Genomic DNA, 20,081 nt, shown 5'->3' with positions numbered 1-20,081 from the left:
CCTGTGTGGGGGCAGTGTGGGTACCTGTAGCCCTACACATTGAAAAGCGATGTGTTGGACAGCAATGCGCTTAGCAGCTAGTACTTCTAGCAGCCAGTGCGTTTAACAGCCAATGCGCTTAGCAGCCAATGCATTTAGCAGACAAGGTGTTTAACAGCCAATGCGTTTGAGAGCAACACATTTGACAGCAATGCGTTTGACAGCAATGTGACTTAAGGAAGTCAAACCCATGACTGTCCTCTAGACCATGGCCCAATTTCATGGCTCTGCTTACAACAAAACTCTGAGCGTACAATCACCATTTTCCGCTTATTGTGCAAGCATAGATTTTCAGCACTAAGCTGTGCACCGAACATGCCAAAGGATGCCAAGTTATGCGGAGTACGTATGCTAACAAGCACACTTTCCTTGTAACCTGTGAAATATGCTTGACTCGTAAGCACGGAATTCCCTGCTTCTATAAGCACCAACTCTCTGCTTCTAGTCAGCAGAGCCATGAAATTGGGCCCAACCTAGCCCTGGCGGCCTTACACTTTCGTATTGTACTACAGTAAGCAGAGCCATGAAATCGGGCCCAGATGTCTAGAAAGAGTGGAAACGTGATGGCTTTGGTGCTTAAGACTCCTGGGCCAAATTTCATAGCGCTGCTTAGCGTCTGATTTTGTACTTACTTAGCAATTTCTATTTCATAGCGCTGCTAACTGTTACCACACGAAAAGGCATGCTAACCTTCCGGTGCTTACTGCACAAAAATAAATGACGTCACAATGCAAATCCACGGTAAACACGCAATATGGCCGCCCAATTTTTCTGCTTACCTGTGAAATACGCTAAGGCTTAAAGTCACCTGGAAATAGAATTTTTTTTCTTTCAAACATAAGAGTATATGCTTACGAACAATAAAACAATTTTTTTTAGTAATTGTTTGTCACGATTTATATGTTTAAAAAATATATAAAGTTGTTTGGGGGGCTGACTCCGCCTACCCCTTTTGTGACGTCAATCGAGGCAGACTTTGCCTGCAATGCGTATAGTAAATACACGTGCAAAGTACATGTACGTCGAAGTCGTGAGTTGGTACATTTCAAAAAGTGTTTTTCTGCGTTTAGCAGCAATACACCTGGTCGGCATTGCCGGAAATTTTTTTTTTTTTTTGAAAACGTACAAACTCCTGATTTGGTCTGAACATGTACTTTGCAATTGTGTTTACTCTACGCATTACAGGCAAAGTCTGCCTCGATTGATGTCACGAACAGCGCCCTCTCGGGTCGGGGTCTACTCTTAAATTTGTAAATAACATAAGAACTGATTTTTTAAAACCTTAGCTAACTGTTTATTCACATTCCACTTATCAAAACACATATATTAGTGACAAAAGCTTTATTTTGAAAAAATACCACTTCCAGGTGACTTTAAGCAAATTGTTCTGCTACATCAAGCACGCAAGTTTGCTTACTGTTAAGCAGCGCTATGAAATTGGGCCCTGACCTTACAAGTTGATTAGCTCAAGACCATACAAATGAAAGTAGAAAAAAGTGTTTGCACACCTAAAAAAAAAGAGGATGAAAAAAAAAACACAAAACACTAACTCAAAAATTAGACAAGCACTTAGTCCTTGCTGCGCACATACCTAAAACGATTGACATCAAACTACGTTGGTCTAATGTAATTTTGCTCACCATATCTATCAGTTGCATATTAAGTCAAATATATATATATTTATTAATTTTTAAACAAATTTTGTTTTATACACAAGAAGCACACAGACCAAAACATTGGTAAGGTACAGACATACAGGGAATTGGAACAATTGAAAAATGCAAATGGCCCATACTTTTGACCGCGAGAGGGTGCTCTCAATCACTTCCGAGGGTATATTCATACCTACCCAAAACAGTTATTATAGACTGGAACACATTACCACCACAGACATCTAATCCATCACGGACAATAAGACTTTAAGAGGAGCCGCTATAATCCACCTCAACAGCAACCTTAAACTACGGCGCAACAAATGTGACAGAACGCCTATTAAAACTGTGCAGGACAATACGCGTATACCCCTGGAAGTGATAAAAAAATACTATTGAGAGCGCCCTCACGTGGTCAATAATTTGACGCATTCCCTCCCCCTGCCTTAATTTTACACGTTATTTGTGTGGCACAGGCCTAATATTTCTCTATCATATAACTGCCTTCCTGCCTCCTGGCCATCTCCTTATTACCCCTTAAAAAATTTCCTGGTTTTGGGAGCAAATATTTCACACAATTACAGAAGACATTTAGCAAAAATAAAATTTGTTATCATACAGTTATTATTTTCTGAAACTACTGCTCTGCTTACGACTGTTGTGTGCAACATATAACAGTTTTGTATTACTATCATGTTTTAGCATGGTTAAAGTATGCGAAAACGCGTTTCTAGCGTGCGATACACAAACAGACCACTTTTTCGCTAATGCATGCCTAGGCAAGCCTGCTTTCCGTCTACAATATGTGTGATTAATTTTTTTTTAATGATCTACATTCAATTATCAAGTACTTTTTTCAGGAGAATTTGTGTTAATACAAACTGCAGACAGGACATGACCCCATGACCTAAAGGTCAAAGGGTAAAGGTCATTCACAGACAACATTGATAAGCATGGCACAGTATTCAGGATACACACATGCAACGTGACCACGGCATATGTAATTTAATGACACAGTGTACTGTTGTTCCAGACAAATAAATGACTTTTTGATTGCACAACTATGCTTTTTGCGCAACTACAACTACAGCTTAGTAGTTCTATCAAGTTCCTTGCATAATTGGTCAGTGAACCTTGGTCGCGTGGACAAATTACAGCGCCTATCAATACAAGCTCACACAGGGTGCTAGACGTGACCTCACACAAATGGTAAAAGACTGCAATGTGCAACACTGAACCAGCTTGAACAGGACACAATTCAAGACGACATGACCTTCTGAGTACAAAGGTCGAAAACTTCAACATCTACATCATGAGTTGCCATTAGGGAAGTCATACAAAGGTCATAGCTACTTTACCAAATTTTTATGGTTAGCATGATTCATGAATCAACCTACAATTGGTATGACCACATCAAGGTCTTAACCTCTCTCTGGGTCATGCCTTCTCCCTGGGTCACAACCTTTCTCTGGTTCATGACCTCTCTCTGGGTCACGACCTCTCTCTGGGTTAATGGTCGATTAAGGTTACAGAGAAAGCTTACACGAGTACTTTTCAGACACATAGCACACTACAAGAGTACACATAGCTGCCCTTCTAAAAAAAAGGGCGAGTTGTAAAGACTAGGTCAACCAGACAGGGGTCGAAGGTCAACTCGGACCTTCTCGTCGAGACTGAGCATACCGATGGTTGCATAGAAACCCAGTGGGGGTAGATTGACCTCTCGTCTGCCGATTGTTGTTCCATTCCGAGTGAAAAACACCTGAATCGAACGGAGACAAAAATAGGGAAAAAATACATTTGTGAGAACGTTCAACCGATCAATCAATCACTTAATTTCCTTTGAAAAAGACTTTGGGACATGTGACGGTAGCATTTAAAGAATAAGTATATCTTTTTTTTTTTAACAGTTCAATTGTTTCAATCCTACATAAATGTATACCTATTCATTGTTTATTCCAGTGTATTTTGCCTTTGCAAAGGGCACTTCCGTTGGATAGTCTTAAAGTCAATGGTAAACTTTTGAAGTGCACCAAGGCCAAAAACACGGGCAATGGAGGCATTTCAGGCCAGACATGTATTTCTACTTGACTTCTTATATACTTTTTACTGTGTGTTGTGTTGTAATTTAGCCTTAAAGAAAGACTCTACTAGGGTTGAAAACTCAGGCCATGAACTATTTTGTGCATTTATATCATTTATATCATGGGTCATTTTGGTTTGTAAGCAGTTTTTTTTTTTTTTTTTTTTTTTCGTAACATTTTTTGAAAACGAGAGCGCGACTAACCTGTACTTTTGTTCCTTGCTGCACCCTGTCCACATTCTCCTCATACTCTTCCTCTTCCGAGAGATAATCCTCGTATTCGTCTTCCGACAGGTCGTAGACATCGATGGCAAAGTTGTCCTGCGCAATACGGTCTAGCTGGTTCAGCCGGTTGAAGGGCTCCCTCTCTTGCCAGGCTTTGACCACGTTAACCTCTTCGTTGTCGCTTTCTGCGTCATCACTGTTTTAGGATTTATTCAAATTAGGTTAACAAAAAATTAGTAACACATACATGAAATAAAATCCCTTGTAAAAACTGCAACAACATGCAGAAATGGATTCATTGCAAAAGAAAAATTTAAAAGAAATTTCAACAAAATGTCTACAAAAATAACAAGAATATTTTAGCACCGTATTAAAAATATAGAATAATAACATTATTAAGACCATGATTTTAAGCCTAAATAAAAGTATTGAAACGACACAAAAATAGGTACTCTATCAATAAATTCCCTTCCCATAGCAAAATGAAAAAAAAATTTCAACAAAATATCAATAAGTCTACAAAAATAACAAGAACAAGTACCATTACGACCTTAGTTAAAAAACCAAATGAAAGTAGTGAACAAACACAAAATTATGTACAACTGAGTTCGCACACAGCTACATGCAATATAAAAACATTTGTTCAAATCTATTACAAATTATAGGAAAAGGAAAAAAGAATTACATGTATATATGCAATCGACATTTAAAATCAAAAATGAATTGGCAGATTAAAAATAAGAATGATAGACAATAGGTTTCACAATAGAAGTGATAAAATCTGGGCAATAACAATAACTCAAAATATGAAATGCTAGAAAATTAAATATAACTTAAGAGACATCTTAAAGGGAAGGTACATGTTTGGTAATTGTCAAAATCTAGTATTCTCACTTGGTGTATCCCAACATAAGCATAAAATATGAAGCCTGTGAAAATTTGACCTAAATTGGTCATCGAAGTTGCGAGAAAATGATGAGACAAAAAAACACCTTAGTTGGACGAATTTGTGTTCTTCCAGAAAGGAATAAAAGACTTCTACCTCTTTCTCAAAAACTACGTTACTTCAGAGGGAATCGTTTCCCACAATGTTTTATACCATAAACAGCTCTCCATTGCTCGTTACCAAGTCAGTTTTTAAGTTAATATTTCTTTTGAGTAATTACCAAACGTGTACCTTCCCTTTAAATACACATTGCTGTTTGGTACAGAGCGTACACAAATTATACAAGTGATCAAGTGATCAACAGAAATATCTTACTACACAGTGTTCAAGCCAAAAAGATGCATCAACAATAATTAACAAGTTTTGAGCCGTTTCTCTAAGGGAATTCATTTATAAAAGCCCGATTCCTGCAAACGCAAATTCGGTAAAAATTTGACGCCGCAAATATTCGCAGCAAAAATGGTGCTGTGAACCCTGTGATGACAAAATTCACATCGCATTTGCATTCGCAGTAAGTATGGACCGCGCTTTAATATCCTACAGACATAATTGTGAATGCCTTTGGACCACTGTAAAACGGTAGCCCAGGTAGTATACTCCCCATGGAGCTGAGAAAGAGTAAAGGGATGCTATTGGCCCAATGACCAGGGGACTAATGTAAAGTGCATTGAGACGGTTATTGTGAAATGCGCTACACAAGAATTTGTTATTATTATAATAAAACCACTCAATTATTCACCCACCTGTCCATACAGTAGTCCCTGGGGAACATGATCCCACACCCCATGATGTCGCCCTTGTGGCAACGAGGGCCAAATGAGTCGCCTACACCACTGCCTTTAAAGATCTTGCCATCGTCTACAAAGAGAACAAGGAAATTAAACTTTTACCCAGAAAGAAAAAAAAGGACACATGTGCAATTATGAAAGAGGCTTCTTATATCAAGCTCAAATCTGTCACTCAGTAATGCTCATGGCCCTCTAACATTATTATTTATTCTACAGCCAGCCCCCCCCCCCCCCCTTTTTCCCTCCCCTAACTCACCTGCATGGTACGCTATGGAGCCATAGTTCCATCCCGGATGTCTCTTCTTGGGGTAGTCTTTCTTGGCCAGGCCGATAGCGATGTAGCAATTCTTACCAGGGTCTATGATCTCCAGCTCAAAGTAATGGTTCATGGGGCTGAGAGGCTTGCGAGCCTGGGCGAGACCCACGTCAGCGATCGTCTTGCCTCGACCAGCATAGGCAAGGATCTGGAGACAATAATCATAATTGGAATTTGAGTTATAAAACAAACACTTGTAATGGGAGATTGCCTAACATCATAAGGCCTGACAACTACTTCAAGGTGAGGGCTACACTTGCTACACTTAACCGATATAACAATTTGGGGGGCTAATCGTCCTTACTCGCAGCTAGAGCTGAATTGCGAAGGACGCGGCTACAGTGTGTTCGAGAAGCAGGCATGCAAGGGCGCATTCAGCTGCCAGCCACATCAACCCATTATGACCATGGAGCACAGCCAAGATCGAAAGTGTTTGATTTTTTCCTGAGGGAGGAAAACCGGATAGTCTGGAAAACCCTCGTTTTTGGAAAACTCAACTCACATATGGCCCCGACCGGGAATTGAACCGGGGTCACCTTGGTGAGAGGCGAGCGCTTTACGCACACGCCAACCGTGCCACCCTAATGGGCTGAACAATTTTACACTAAATTGATTTGGGCACAACGGTTTTAAATCCCATATCGCCCCAAATCAACTGCCACCAGGGGCATGTTGCCACCTACTCTTGTGGCTGAAACAGGGTTTACACCCTTCACAGTCCATGAGGATGTAGGCTAGGGTTTCATCCAGCATGTCCAATAGGCGCCTGGCTGGTAGAGCAGAATGGACTACACCTTCCCAACTTTTAACGGAGCAATTGTGGTTTCATCCCTTGCTCAAGAGCACAAGGGCCATGACCGGGATTTCAGCTCGCAATCTGACTAAGCTTGGGCGATCTCGATTTATTTTATTCACGATACATCGCTGACAATATATCGCGATATGCGATATAATCGTGATTAATTAAGTTTGACATCATCAGTCTTCAAACTCCCAGTGAAAGTTGTAGAAGAGACAGTCATAGCATAAGAGAGGTGTTCTAATGACCTATTCTTCTGGTTTTACTCCAAACCTATGGGGTGCAAGATGTGTCAGCTAGGAAATACATTGCGATATTGCGATACTTAATTGATATCGCGATATATCTCGATATATTTCGCGAAATATAAATATTTCGATTAAACCAAAAATCAATCCGATATCGAAATCGTTTCCAAATTAGTATCGCGATATTCGATAATATCGTGGTATCGCCCAAGCTTAACTCTGCAGTTTAGGACCTGTGAACTAGATAAACTTGACCATGGCACTACAAAATTGTTGGTAATGGGGGGGCTGCACAATTCAAATAAAAACAAAATAAAAAGTGTTGTTCATCCAGCATTCAGCAAAAAAAACCTCAGAAATCCTTAGTGGTTCAGCATTGTAAACACGATCGCCAAAAGTCTGTCAAAAATTGTGAAAAAAAATCATCAAAATAATTGTTAGCATTTTTGTTCTACCTGGCCATGGACCGTGACATCATGAAGCCTTGCCCACTCGTCTTCACAGCTGTCAATCACCATCTCCTCCTCCTGACTCAACCAATCACAGCGCGCTTTGAATCGTACCATCTGACTAGGGGAGGCCATGGATACGGCTGGGCACAGACCTTTGTAGGGGATGACGACATCTCGTCTGTGAATCTAAAAAACAAAAATAATCACAAAGTAGAAATTAATTTTTTCAATTACAAAAACAAGGTGGTTGCGATTGATGTTGTCAAACAATGCTTGCATCAATCTATGACATTTTATCAAACACAAGCTTTGGTGATTCTGTTCAGCAGAGTGAGAGTTCGAATCCCCAGCCAGGGCACTTGTGTCCCTGAGCAAGACACTTAACTATAATTGCTTCTCTCCACCCAGGGGAACCTGTGACGGCAAAGATGGTTCTTGTGATTGATTTAGCTTAGTGCGCTACATATTAGGCGGCACAGGCTGTAAATTCCACAAGGAGCTGAGATGGTTTAATGAATGAATATGGCCCAGTGACCAGGGGTACTAATGTTGAAAGCACTTTAAGACGCCCATCAGTTGTATAAAGCGCAAAAAAAAAATATATATATTATTATTTATATTTTTATCTTTTAACTTCAAATTATTGCTTTTTGGGTATAAAACCTTGGTTGCTATGGATATATAGTACATTGTTTATTATGGGTATTTTGAATTGGGTTCTACTGCCATAGTACATTGGTTTACCTAAGGTAGTGTGTCGCGTCCTGGAAGTGGCTCTCTGTTACTTGCTACAAAACCTCATTTAGTTTTTCTAATATAAGTTAGTCTTTAAGTGCTATCATTAAGTTTTTTTTTTTGTAAAAGCAAGACATCATGCGATGCACCATCTAAAACAATCGCAAGACAGAATTTGAGCCAGTCGTACTGTTATGCGCCCTCGAACAGGCAGGTCCTATGGAGAGCACAATGTCAATTTAATAAGTTGCAAGGTTGTAGCTACCACGGTCGGAGCCGGTCGGCTATCACCGGCCCCAGCTTTTGCCGACCGGGATCCAACAAAAAATATCAAACTCCGACCGGCATAAATTTATGTAAAACTGTTTTAAATGCCATTGAAAAGAGTGAAAAATAAAGAAAACAATCCTGTAAAACTCCTAATTAGGTGTGTATTTTATTTCTGTAAAAACAATCAAAACAATTTTCTCTCCAAAACCGCGATGTTCTCCGTGATTGTTGCTTAAAAATAAAAAATAAGCCGCTTGAATGCTGCGAGTTCATGGAGTACTAAAAAAAGCACGCACAGTCTCCGGCGTGCGTGTAGTATCCATGATGCACAAAACCACATGGTAATACTCACACGGTCACCCACTGGTTCATGCAGCATGCACTGCACAGCACATAACACACACAGTCCGCAGTCCATCTTAACCAAGATTCCGCACGCTGTGATTGGCCATTGATGGCTGTTAATAAATCCATATTAATGATCTTCTTGGCTAGCCTTCTCCACAACACACGCTCACGAACCAAGTAAAGAATTGGCGAACGTTGTGCATCACGCCTGCAGACTGTATGCACAATGCACAGCCTTGGAGGAGTTCTAGTAACATGGACAACTTCTGCCAACAGAGGGCGTTGCGGGCCAAAGTTCATTGAATTATATCTCAATGTGTGTTGTTGACCGATCGTTGATTCACGAAGATTTTGTTGCAAACGGAGATCAGAACATGTTCAAAACAAACAATTCTCAAACAACAAGTTCATTCAAATGGTTGTTGATAATTTAGGGCATAAATTAAGAGATAAAGTCGTCCAATTTTAGGGACTTCACTTCCGTGTTTTTTTCAATATTTTGTTTTAGTTTCAATTTTTTTTTGTACCATACATGCAGCAGGCTAGTGAAAAAACCTGCGGGCGATCAAGAATTTCGGTTGACTCGCCCGGCGGGCGGTTGAAAACAAAGTTATTCTGATGGGCGGACAATGTTGGTGGAGTCGTCAAAGTTGCATTAAATTTTTATTTAGAATTTTATTTAGATGATTTTCCTGTCTATTAATACTTGTTGGAAAAAAAATGAAATGACAAGAATCAATTTTTTTAGTTTATTGAATGCACTTCGTTGAGAAATTGTCAATGAATACAACTCAGTGAAACATGGCTTTTCTATTTTACTAATGTGCTCCTTTTTGAAATGGAATAGTCTAGATTTTGCGGCAGTGATCGGACATGTGTCCCGTCATCCTGTGTTTCTGAACTTGTCTCTCCACTCTGCATTGCCTTCTGATGAATATATGCAACTGCAAGCTTTTCAATTGATAAATTCAACACTCAAAAATTCTGCCTAGTAGTCTACCTACCCTATTTTGAGATGGGATTTAAATTGTAAACAGAATATTAATTTTATTTATTTTACCCTAACATTTTACTTTAAAACTTAATAAGTATTTATTTTCTATGGCTCCCTGGACATGTTTTTTCTTTTGACAATGGCTATGTCAAGGCACAAATAGGCAAGAGAGAGCCTGGGGAACCCATCAAAGCTTAAACAAAACCTAAAAATCTTCAGCTTCCAAAGACGCTGCCCCTGTTGATCCCACCGGGTTGTGAGGCGCTACGCTGCCCCTACATGTACACCCACCCTCTCGAATATGCTCTCGACAAAATTAGCCGGCATCCAATTTGCCCTAGCTACAACCTTGATAAGTTGTTATTATTATTACCTCTTTTCCGTTCAATGTGAAGACCACCGGGCATTTCTCATCAGCGCCTTCCATGTAGTTCTCGCTAAACTTTATACCCACGCCGATCTTGTCCCCAGGCTTGCATGCTTTGCATTGCAGCGGCGTCTTCAAATCTTCGCCATATCTACAACAATGGAAAGTAGGGAAAGCAAGTTATGTTACTACAGTGGTGCAAAAATAAGTGATGTTTTAAAGCCATTATGCAGTTTCGGTAAACAGTATTGTCCAAGTTCCAAACCTCGTGTATCACAACTTATGTATAAAATAACAAACCTGTGAAAATTTAGACTCAATCGATCATCGGAGTCGGGAGAAAATAACGGGAAAACCCACTCTTGTTTCTTGTGCCATGACATGTGTTTAAAATAAATCCGTAATTCTCGCTATCGAGAATTGATATTGTTTTAATGTTTTCTCAAAAAGTAAAGCATTTCATGGAACAATATTTCAAGAGTTGGTCTAACGAGTTGGTCTAACAAAAGCGTTTAAAACCGTTTGTTATAAAATGCATACGGTTGGAAAGACGTTTTAAAAGAAGAATACAATGATCCACACAAATTTGCCTCAAAGTTGCGTGGTTTTCCTTTTGCTTTGCGAACTAACACGGTCTGCCATTTATGGGAGTCAAAAATTTGACTCCCATAAATGGCCGACCGTGTTAGTTGACGAGGTAAAAGGAAAACCGTGCAATTTCAAGGCATGTTTGTGTGGATTATTGTATTCTACTTTTTAAACATCTTTCCAACCATATTCATTTTATAACAAACGGTTGCAAACGCTTTTCAAAGACCAACTCGACCGATCCAAGGCAACGTGTTCCTTTAAACTGAACAGGTGGTTGTACTTACATTGTACTATCGTCAACACTAAATGCTATGGAGTTGCCTTCAATACCTAGGTGTACTTCTAGTGAGTGGTCGGGGGGTGCCAACCCTATCCTTATTGCACCCCATCTACCTGTGCTTACAATCTCAGCCTGGGGGGAGAATGAGAGAAGAAGTTAGTCATTAAGTATAAATTGATTTGTTTTCTTTTTATTTAGCAAACTTTTGTTTTGGGCTTTCAAGTGTTCGATGTAAAATTATGAGGTTTGAGGTAGATGTTTGTACTAGAGGTTGGTAAAGTTTTGTAATAGAGGTGTGCAGTCAAAGTTTAGGGAGGTTTGCAGTAGAGTTCACATAATGCAGGGAAGAAAGAAGTCCACATAATGTAGGGATTTGGAACAGTCAACACTACAAGGACTTACACACGTCCACACATTATTATTTACAGTGTTGAAGTTTAGGATTTGTACAGAACAACAGAATTTCAACAGAGTCACTTCAACCATAGAGAAAGGAGTTTGAACTTCCTAACTTCAGAGGAAACACGTTCGTCGCCGCTTATCCGTTCCAGTCTTATGTTAATCTTATTGTGACTGGTGGCTAAAACCTCCAGTTTGCGATCAGCCAATTGTCCAGAGTGGAGAAACGCACTGTATTGTGGGTAACCGGCGTGAGCAGAACCCCAATAATCAATGAAAGAGTGGCAGGAAAAAAATATTTCTATAAGCTTATACCGTAGATAAATGACCAAAGTCTTTGTTTCAAGTTGGGTAACCTTGGGGAACATCATGGCATACATCACGGAAGAGCTCATTTCATGACGAAGAAAACGCACTATTTCTTTAGCAGGCGAGGTCCCGCAATTCGCTAAAATATCTATTTTAATAATTGATACATTTTTCATGATTTTGGTACAAATTCCATGAATTTCGGTTGTTTTTCAAAAACAAAACATTGACATATAAATAGCTGACATTCAAATCTTTGCGATTGCGTGTGTCTTTATGAATAAGGGTGAACTGTACTCGACTGCGCATGCGATGAAGTCTTATTTTAAGATAAATTTCCACTCCATTATTATGGAATATCTTGCGGCGAAATGACGTCAGAAAATAGGCACGGCATTCTTCAACGCATGCCTCAAATGAGCTGTAGTTTACCAGTGTTAGAATGCGGCGATGTACCTCGGGCACGAAGGGCCATTGATCTCTATTGTTACTGCCCGGGAAGTTCAAACTCGTTCTGAGGTCCTTTCTTTATGCTTCAACACAGAGCTCTGTATGTAATTGTGCTTGTGATCTCTGTCCATATGTATCGGGATTCAAGGTCAAAGGTTCATCTGCTGGCAGACGGGCAAATGCCAAAAATTTGTGTTATTCACCAGCCTCGAAGTGTGATGTCAGATAAGCTACCTGTATTTTGACCACTTGGCAAGGGCGACCTTCTAAAATGGTGTCATGTGCAACTGGGCCCCAACTTGATGGCACTGCTTACTGCCAAATTCTGCGCTTTCGACCATCATTCTCCACTTACAGGGCCCAATTTCATGGCTCTGCTTACCGCCGAATTCAGCGCCTTGTAAGCGTAGAATGCCTAGTAGCGTGGAGTACGCACGCGCAGAAGCCAAAATTCACTGCTTACCCGTAAAATACACTTGCCGTAAGCACAAAATTCTCTGCTTCCGTAAGCGCCGATTCTGTGCTAACGGTAAGCAGAGCCATGAAATTGGGCCCTGCTCTGCGCTAGCTGTGTAAGCAACAAATGCCTACATGTAGGAGTGTGGAGTAAGCACACGCACAATCAAAAATTCCAAGCTTACCCGTGAAACACGCAAGGTGCTAAGCGCTGATTCTTTGCTTTTGGTAAGCGCCAAGAAGTTGGCCCCTGGTTTTCTTTACCTACTCACCTCAAAATATTCCTGTCCAGGCTGCATACTGGGCTCCAGTATGCACACACCTTGCTTCCCTGTCCGGTCGGGAACGTAAAATAGTGTGTCGTCTCTCCAGCTCACCGCCATCCTCTTGGACTTGATCTCTATGTTCTGTGGGCTTGGGGAGTCGATGGCGTAGGGCGTTTGGATCATGTTGACGGGTGGTCCCTTGACTAGTCGGGGGTACATTCGGTGAAGGGGAAACGGTACCTGAGGTCGTCTGGCGTCCATTGTACTGAAGAAAATCACAAACAAATTGCAGAAATAGTAAAAAAATAACAAACATTTAAATCAAACTACAGCACATTTATATCTAAAAGAAAAAAAAAAAAAACATCGTCTTTTCAGAACCACCCCAACTCATTGGTGTTACCGCAAACTATTCCACAACATCTTCTGTTTATTTTCCCTAAACATTTTTAAAAACCAAAGTTGTGACATCCGGTTCGTTACTTTTATGTTTCTGAGTTCGAACCAATCATGTGACGTGCTACAATATGTACAATCAGACGTTAAGTCGTTGCAGTACTCTCTGCTAAAACAATATTCTCAACACCGTCTGCCTTGTACCCCTGCAGCCAATTTCACGAAAGCTAGGATTAATCCTAGACATGCTAGACCGAGTTACGACGAGTAAACCGTCCTAAACTTAGTATGGGTTCAATGCATCCTAACGTCTTCGGAAACGGAATTGAATTCCTCCTAAGTCCTAAAGATTAATCATAAGTAAGGAAGAGTTTGATGAAATGGACGGCTGTCTACTTGTACCCCTGGCTACACAGTCCATAGATACCGCACGTCCTATGCGCTCTGATGATTGAGGCTTTTCTAAGTTATCGTGTCGCTACATGTACATTTGGTTCTCGTCAAACCGTTAGAAGGCGGGGGGGGGGGGGGGGATTTAAGTGAGGCCAAGTTCCTGAGGATGGTGTATTGCTTCAATATCCTCAGGGGAAAGTTTAATACCAAGATCGGCTCGATAGAAAACGACAGGGGTACGAGCGCCATCAATCACAGTCATTACCAGTGGAAATCAAAAACACGCACATGAAGTAAAGATAACACTTGGAATGAAGACAGGCCCCAGGAGTTTGGAAAAACACGGTCAGTATTCACTCAGGTTCATATTTAGCGACCATTTGCTGACTAGCAATCCATATTATCAATATTTGTTATGCGCTCTCGAACAGGCCGGTCCTGGAGAGAGCGTTACCAGTTCAATAAATTATTATTATTGACTGGTACATGTAGGTACTTACATGTGTATGTGTGTAGGTATTGTTGAAGATTAAAGGTTCAAAGAGTGAGAGCAGAACACAGAATGTTAACAAAATTAAAGTTGACACTACCCCTTTCAAGCTTAGGGGTAGCGCCCACATGAGTGTGTTACATGTAGATGTTCCAAAGTAATGTACACAATGTCAAATGTTCACGTATGTACGCCTACCATGGAGTTATAAGAACTAGAGGGCGCACTGGTGATGTTGCTTGCACAAACGAGACGAGACTGCAAGGAGACACGCGCACCATTTTGTGCACGCGTTGAATATGAAGTACACCTATGGATTTGTGTTTACTGAATGCTATATGCGATGCTGTTTTGTCAACTTACAAAATGGCCGCACAAACACACGCTGTGCGATGCTGTTTTGTCAACTTAGACAATGGCCGCATGCGCACATGCCGGGGCCGCGTATATAGGCCAGTGCGCCCTCTAGTTCTTGTATTGACGCCTACACATGTCCCTGATGCATTACATGCACGTAGTAGGTATTAGTCTGGAAATCCCTGGCTGTACAGTTGGGGAAATTGAGCAAATTTCAAGGGAAAGAAAAGTTTGTCAAAGAGTAACCCCCTGTGAATTACAGCAAGGAAGTGAATGTATCCTTCACACACTCTCAGTGAGGATGACCTACAAATTATACACACAGCAGACATAAACCATCCCTTAAAGGGAACTTGGCGTTTGGTAACTAGTCCTAAAATTAGTGGCAACAAAAACTTACTTGGTTGGAAGTACAGCTCAGCTTTTGATAGTACAGTGTATGGTATTGAAGCATTTTGAGATTTCATTTCACTTTGGTTTTATGGAAAAAGAGACAAGTTTTTGTCCCCCAAAGTTTCAATTTTAGAAACGTATTGTCAGTGTCAGAACATTTCTCAGGTTATGTTACAAAGTGAAACATGCCTGTCCACTTCGTTTTTGAAATGAAAAGGGCACCAAGGCATTTTCTAATTGGTAGAGGGCACCCTATGATCTTGATGAGGGCATTTTAAATTTCTAATGTCAGAGCATTTCAATGGCACCATCAATGACCAGGGGGCATGGAGGCAAATCGCCTTTGTTGCCTACGTGAATAATAATATAATATAATAATATCGAAGTCTTATAGCGCTTGTCTACCAAACAAGGTACTCAAGGCGCTGAGTATAACTATACAAACTTTCAGAAAGATAGGTTATTACAGTGATGAATTTTGAGACCCAATTATTTAGCACCTTATAAGGGTTTACAAGGTGCTACGGCGCATACAGCAGCCACAGCCAGGAACACCGGGTCTAACCCCTTCTCTTTTCGAAAAGTGCACTGGGTTCTTATACATGCGTTACACAACACATGGGACCAACGAATTTACGTCCCATCCGAAAGATGAAGCAATGGTCGAACCAACACTCTGCTGATCAGAATCACCAGAGTTTGAATTCGGTGCTCTTAACAGCTCGGCCATGACACTTCCACTGAAATATCAAAGAAAGAATCTGGATTTGGGAGAACAATCCTAGAAACGTACAGGAAACTGTCGCAGATCCGCATTTTGTTGGATACAAAATTACATTTTTTCATTAAAACCACATTACTGAAGTGAAGTGAAATCCCTGAAAAAAAACAAAAAACTCAAGACCTACTTTTTCAGTCAGCCTCGTCATTAATCCTTTGTTGTTCTGTTTTTCTTTCTTTCTTTGCTTTGTTCTTGTTTTATTTATTGTTCAGCGCTTTGATCTGTGTTATATAAATACCTATATTATTATTATTATAAATGATTCTCAAAATGCAAATTTTTATCGAAAGCTGAGTGTAATATGCCGAGTGAGTTTTGTATAATTGCATTAATTTAAAGAGTGACTACCAAACACAACCTTCCCTTTAAAGGATTTGGGTACGTACTTTTTGTAACACAAAACACAATGTCCACAGATTTACGTTAAACTTACACCGTTTGAAGATAATGATAGTAGAAAGCGTACCTTAAAACATTAGTTGCTGAGGTGCAGTAATTTGTGAAAAGAGTAAAACAATGTCATGAAAAATACAGTTTTACATGCTAAAATAATTTTCGTCTCATGATCACTGAGACGAAAATTATTTTCATGACATTGTTTCACTCATTTCTCAAAAACTACAGCACATCCAGCAAATAATATTTCCAGAGAAGCTTTCTACTATCATCATCTTCAAACTGCGTAAGTTTAATGTAAATCTGTGGACATTGTGTTTTTTGTCCTACAAAAAGTACATACATGTGTGTAGACCCTTTAAATGTACATTCATGAGCCGAATGTTGACTAATATAAACTCTGTCACCACTGGTAAGCATCTTGCACTCTGAAGGCACTACATGCATCAACAACAGTGCACAGTGCATCACACCTTGTAAATCACTCTGGAAAGCTGTCGTGCCTGTAGGGGGAGGATGGCCTACTTTCTACCCTGGAAGACAGACATAATGGCAAACGGAAACACACTTGCTGAAGAAAAAATCAATAGATCTTCGAAGAGACACTTTATTTTGTTCAGATTCTGTGTTGCAAGACTGTGTGAAAACAGCTGGCCTGGTACATCTTTATAAAGTCAGTTCACAAAAAGAAAATGTGGGCTTTCCTTCTGAAATTAATTTTTGAAGTTGACAAAATAACCTGAAGTAATCCATGTTTCAAAAGTGTTTTTTGTTTAGGGTTTGTTAGCAGAGGAGGGGGGAGGGGTTTCTGTTACAGCCGCTTCACAAAAACAGTTACAAGTGCATGCAAGTGCACCATGAAATTGGGTTCGACAGTTGAATGAAAGTCTGCGTTCGACCCATAGTACATGTAGCAACATAGCCCACCTCGTTGAGCTGTTAATGCCCCGCTTTTAACATTGGTCTCATCACTGTCCAGGGCTGTATGCTTCGTTTTTGAAAGGGCAAGGGCACCAAGGCATTGTCTCTTTGGCAAAGGGCACCCTATGAGGAAATTGTAAATTTCTACTGGAGCGTTTCAAAGGCACCAAGGCAATGACAAGGGGCAATGGAGGCAATTGCCTCCGTTGCCTCCGTGAAGTATCAGGCCTGCTGTCACCATTGCTCCGCTTTTAACATCGGTCTCATCACTGTCGCCATTACTCCGCTTTTAACATTGGTCTCATCACTGCCATTACATGTAATGGCGATAGTGATGAGACCGATGTTAAAAGCGAAGCCATTAAAGGAACACGTTGCCTTGGATCGGTCGAGTTGGTCTTTGAAAAACGTTTGTAACCGTTTTTTATAAAATGCATATGGGTAGAAAGATGTTGTAAAAGTAGAATACAATGATCCACACAAACATGCCTCGAAATTGCGTGGTTTTCCTTTTACCTCGTCGACTAACACGTCGGCCATTTATGGGGGTCAAAATTTTGACTCCCATAAATGGCCGACGGTGATAGTTCGCACAGTAGAAGGAAAACCACGCAATTTCGAGGCAAACTTGTGTGGATCATTGTATGCTACTTTTAAAACATCTTTTCAACCATATGCATTATATAAAAAACGGTTAAAAACGCTTTTGTTTTGACCAACTCGTCCGATCCAAGGCAACGTGTTCCTTTAACGGCTCAACAAGGTGGGCTAGTAGCAGCACATCCTTTTTGTCTTGCACAAGTCCCGAGTGGATATTTTTCTCAAAAATACAAAGGGTCTACATTGTACTTCACCGGAGTTTTCCCTGTCTGAAGATTGTCACATTACATGCAGGTCTATAAATTTTAGTAATTTTGCACAACAGTATTTACACATCCTGCTACATGTATTAAGCATTGTTGCTGGCGTAATGACAATTAAATGTACTTCCAATTTAGCTATCAAAAATTCATTATGTATTTTGCTTACATGTACATTCCTTGACAAAGTTTCTGAAAATTGCACACTTTTACCTAGTTTTAAGTGTGAAATAAAATTTGTGCGTAATAAGTTCTTTTGTGTGCAGGTTTCTAGGCCTTTATTTCCAAAATACATGAACATGTACATGTACATGTTCATGTACATGGTGTCCCTTGTAAACATTTAAGAAATTTTTTGCTATAAGATACAGCAAACAGCCATGAGCGTGATCGCAAGATCTCCCTTTTATTCATCACACAAGCTCGAACGGATCTTCAAAATCGGCCAAGCTCAAGTCAAGACCTTCCACATAACATGTAGTACCAAACAGGTTCGTCAGGCCTGCTACTCCACGGAGGCAACGTACATGTAGGCGATTGCCTCGATGCCCCCTGGTCATTGCCTTGGTGCCTTTGAAATGCTCTGTTAGAAACTTACTATGTCCTCATAGGGTGCCCTTTACCAAAGAGAAAATGCCTTGGTGCCCTTGCATTTTCAAAAACGAAGCATACAGGCCTGGGTTCATGTCTCAGCAACAAACACACACAGACTTGTAAGCAAGACACACAAGACAAGGCTGGTGTTTGGGGAGACCGATTGCTGTAAGCTAAATCACAAGGTAGACAAGGACAAATCTGTCACCATCAAACATGAATAAAAACAGGATTCAGCAACTGAAAGTGGCCAAACTTGTCCAGAGGTCCAGTTCTGGCACCAACGCAGAGTCAGGACAGCAGTAGATAGGGTTCTTCAAGTTTATCATCGACATCTGTTCACTACTCAAGTCAAGCCCACCTTTTCAGCAACAGCTCGCCACAACACTGACAAAGTGACATACTCCTGCGTAGTTGCGATAACAACCCTCCTCCCGACAGCTGAGCCCAGGCCTGATACTTCACGGAGGCAATGGAGGCGATTGCCTCCGTTTCCCCTTGCCATTGCCTTGGTGCCCTTGAAATGCCATGGTGCCCTTGCCCTTTCAAAAACGAAGCATACAGCCCGGTGAGCCGGAGGGAGGAGGGTTACGTTATCGCAACTTACTCCGCGCCGGCACACATCCAGCCAGCAGTCAAGTCCCATGCACCACCAGTCTAAAACAGGTTGGACACATGTACTTCCCATCTAAATGTGCATCATTCCAACTCTATTACCTTAAATAAGCCTCATCATCACTGTCCAGCATTCTCGCAAAGAGGAGCAGGTTGAAATGTCAAGACGATCCACAACAACTCTTTTCACTTCAGGGCAAAGAGCCAACACTCCTCCCAAAAGTCAAAAGTTGTTTACAAATAGTACTCGTGAGTTTGCTGGTTATACTATTTACTTCCTAGTTTAACATGCTCAAACAAAAACAATTCAGTTAATAAATTAAAATAATTGCATAAAAAGGCAATTGCAATGTCCCGAAGGCATGTCATTGTCAGGAAGATTTTGTGTCTCATTTTGATTCTGTTTCGTCTTGTAAAAACAACTCTGACCCAGCTAACAATTTTTAGCTACTGTGGTATTGTAAGTAGCTCTCCCCCAACAAAAAATCAAGCCCTGTAATCAAGATTTTAATAATGTAAAACAAAAGCTTATGTTAAAGTAAAACCACACTGCTGAACTGAAACCAAATTCACGTGACGACAAAAAAACAGATTTACAAAAATAAAAGATTTACAAACATAAAAATGCACAAGCTGCCACTTTCTGGTTTCCATCCGAATTATAACCTGATAAACAAGGATGACAACATTCCTTTCTGTGTCATAAACGGGGACAAAATATGTGAGAAAATGAGTAATTTTATTGCAATATTTACCTTTCAAATCATCATCATACATGCACTAGTTCCTCTTTCACTTTGCTGCACGAAATGAATTTCTTTTCATGATGTAAACATACGGCTCCCACTTTCCCTGGTCACCAAACCCCTTTT

The 20,081-nt window shown here is 40.4% G+C and overlaps 1 protein-coding gene across 1 annotated transcript; it reads right to left on the bottom strand.

The window, feature by feature from the left end:
* Positions 1 to 834: 834 nt before the first annotated feature.
* Positions 835 to 20,061, bottom strand: LOC139943179 (SPRY domain-containing protein 3-like). Its single transcript, XM_071939994.1, has 9 exons — positions 19,965 to 20,061; positions 13,020 to 13,278; positions 11,138 to 11,265; positions 10,269 to 10,413; positions 7,552 to 7,734; positions 5,990 to 6,197; positions 5,689 to 5,803; positions 3,979 to 4,195; positions 835 to 3,453 (listed from the first exon to the last, which is right to left on the bottom strand). Exons 2-9 carry the CDS (start codon positions 13,272 to 13,274, stop codon positions 3,319 to 3,321), a joined length of 1,386 nt encoding a protein of 461 aa, XP_071796095.1. The 5' UTR covers positions 13,275 to 13,278; positions 19,965 to 20,061; the 3' UTR covers positions 835 to 3,318.
* Between the last annotated feature and the right edge of the window lie 20 nt (positions 20,062 to 20,081).

This window comes from Asterias amurensis, chromosome 10 (genome assembly GCF_032118995.1).
Source record: "Asterias amurensis chromosome 10, ASM3211899v1".
NCBI classification, from domain to species: Eukaryota; Metazoa; Echinodermata; class Asteroidea; order Forcipulatida; family Asteriidae; genus Asterias; species Asterias amurensis.
This window is presented reverse-complemented; position numbering and strand designations above follow the sequence as displayed.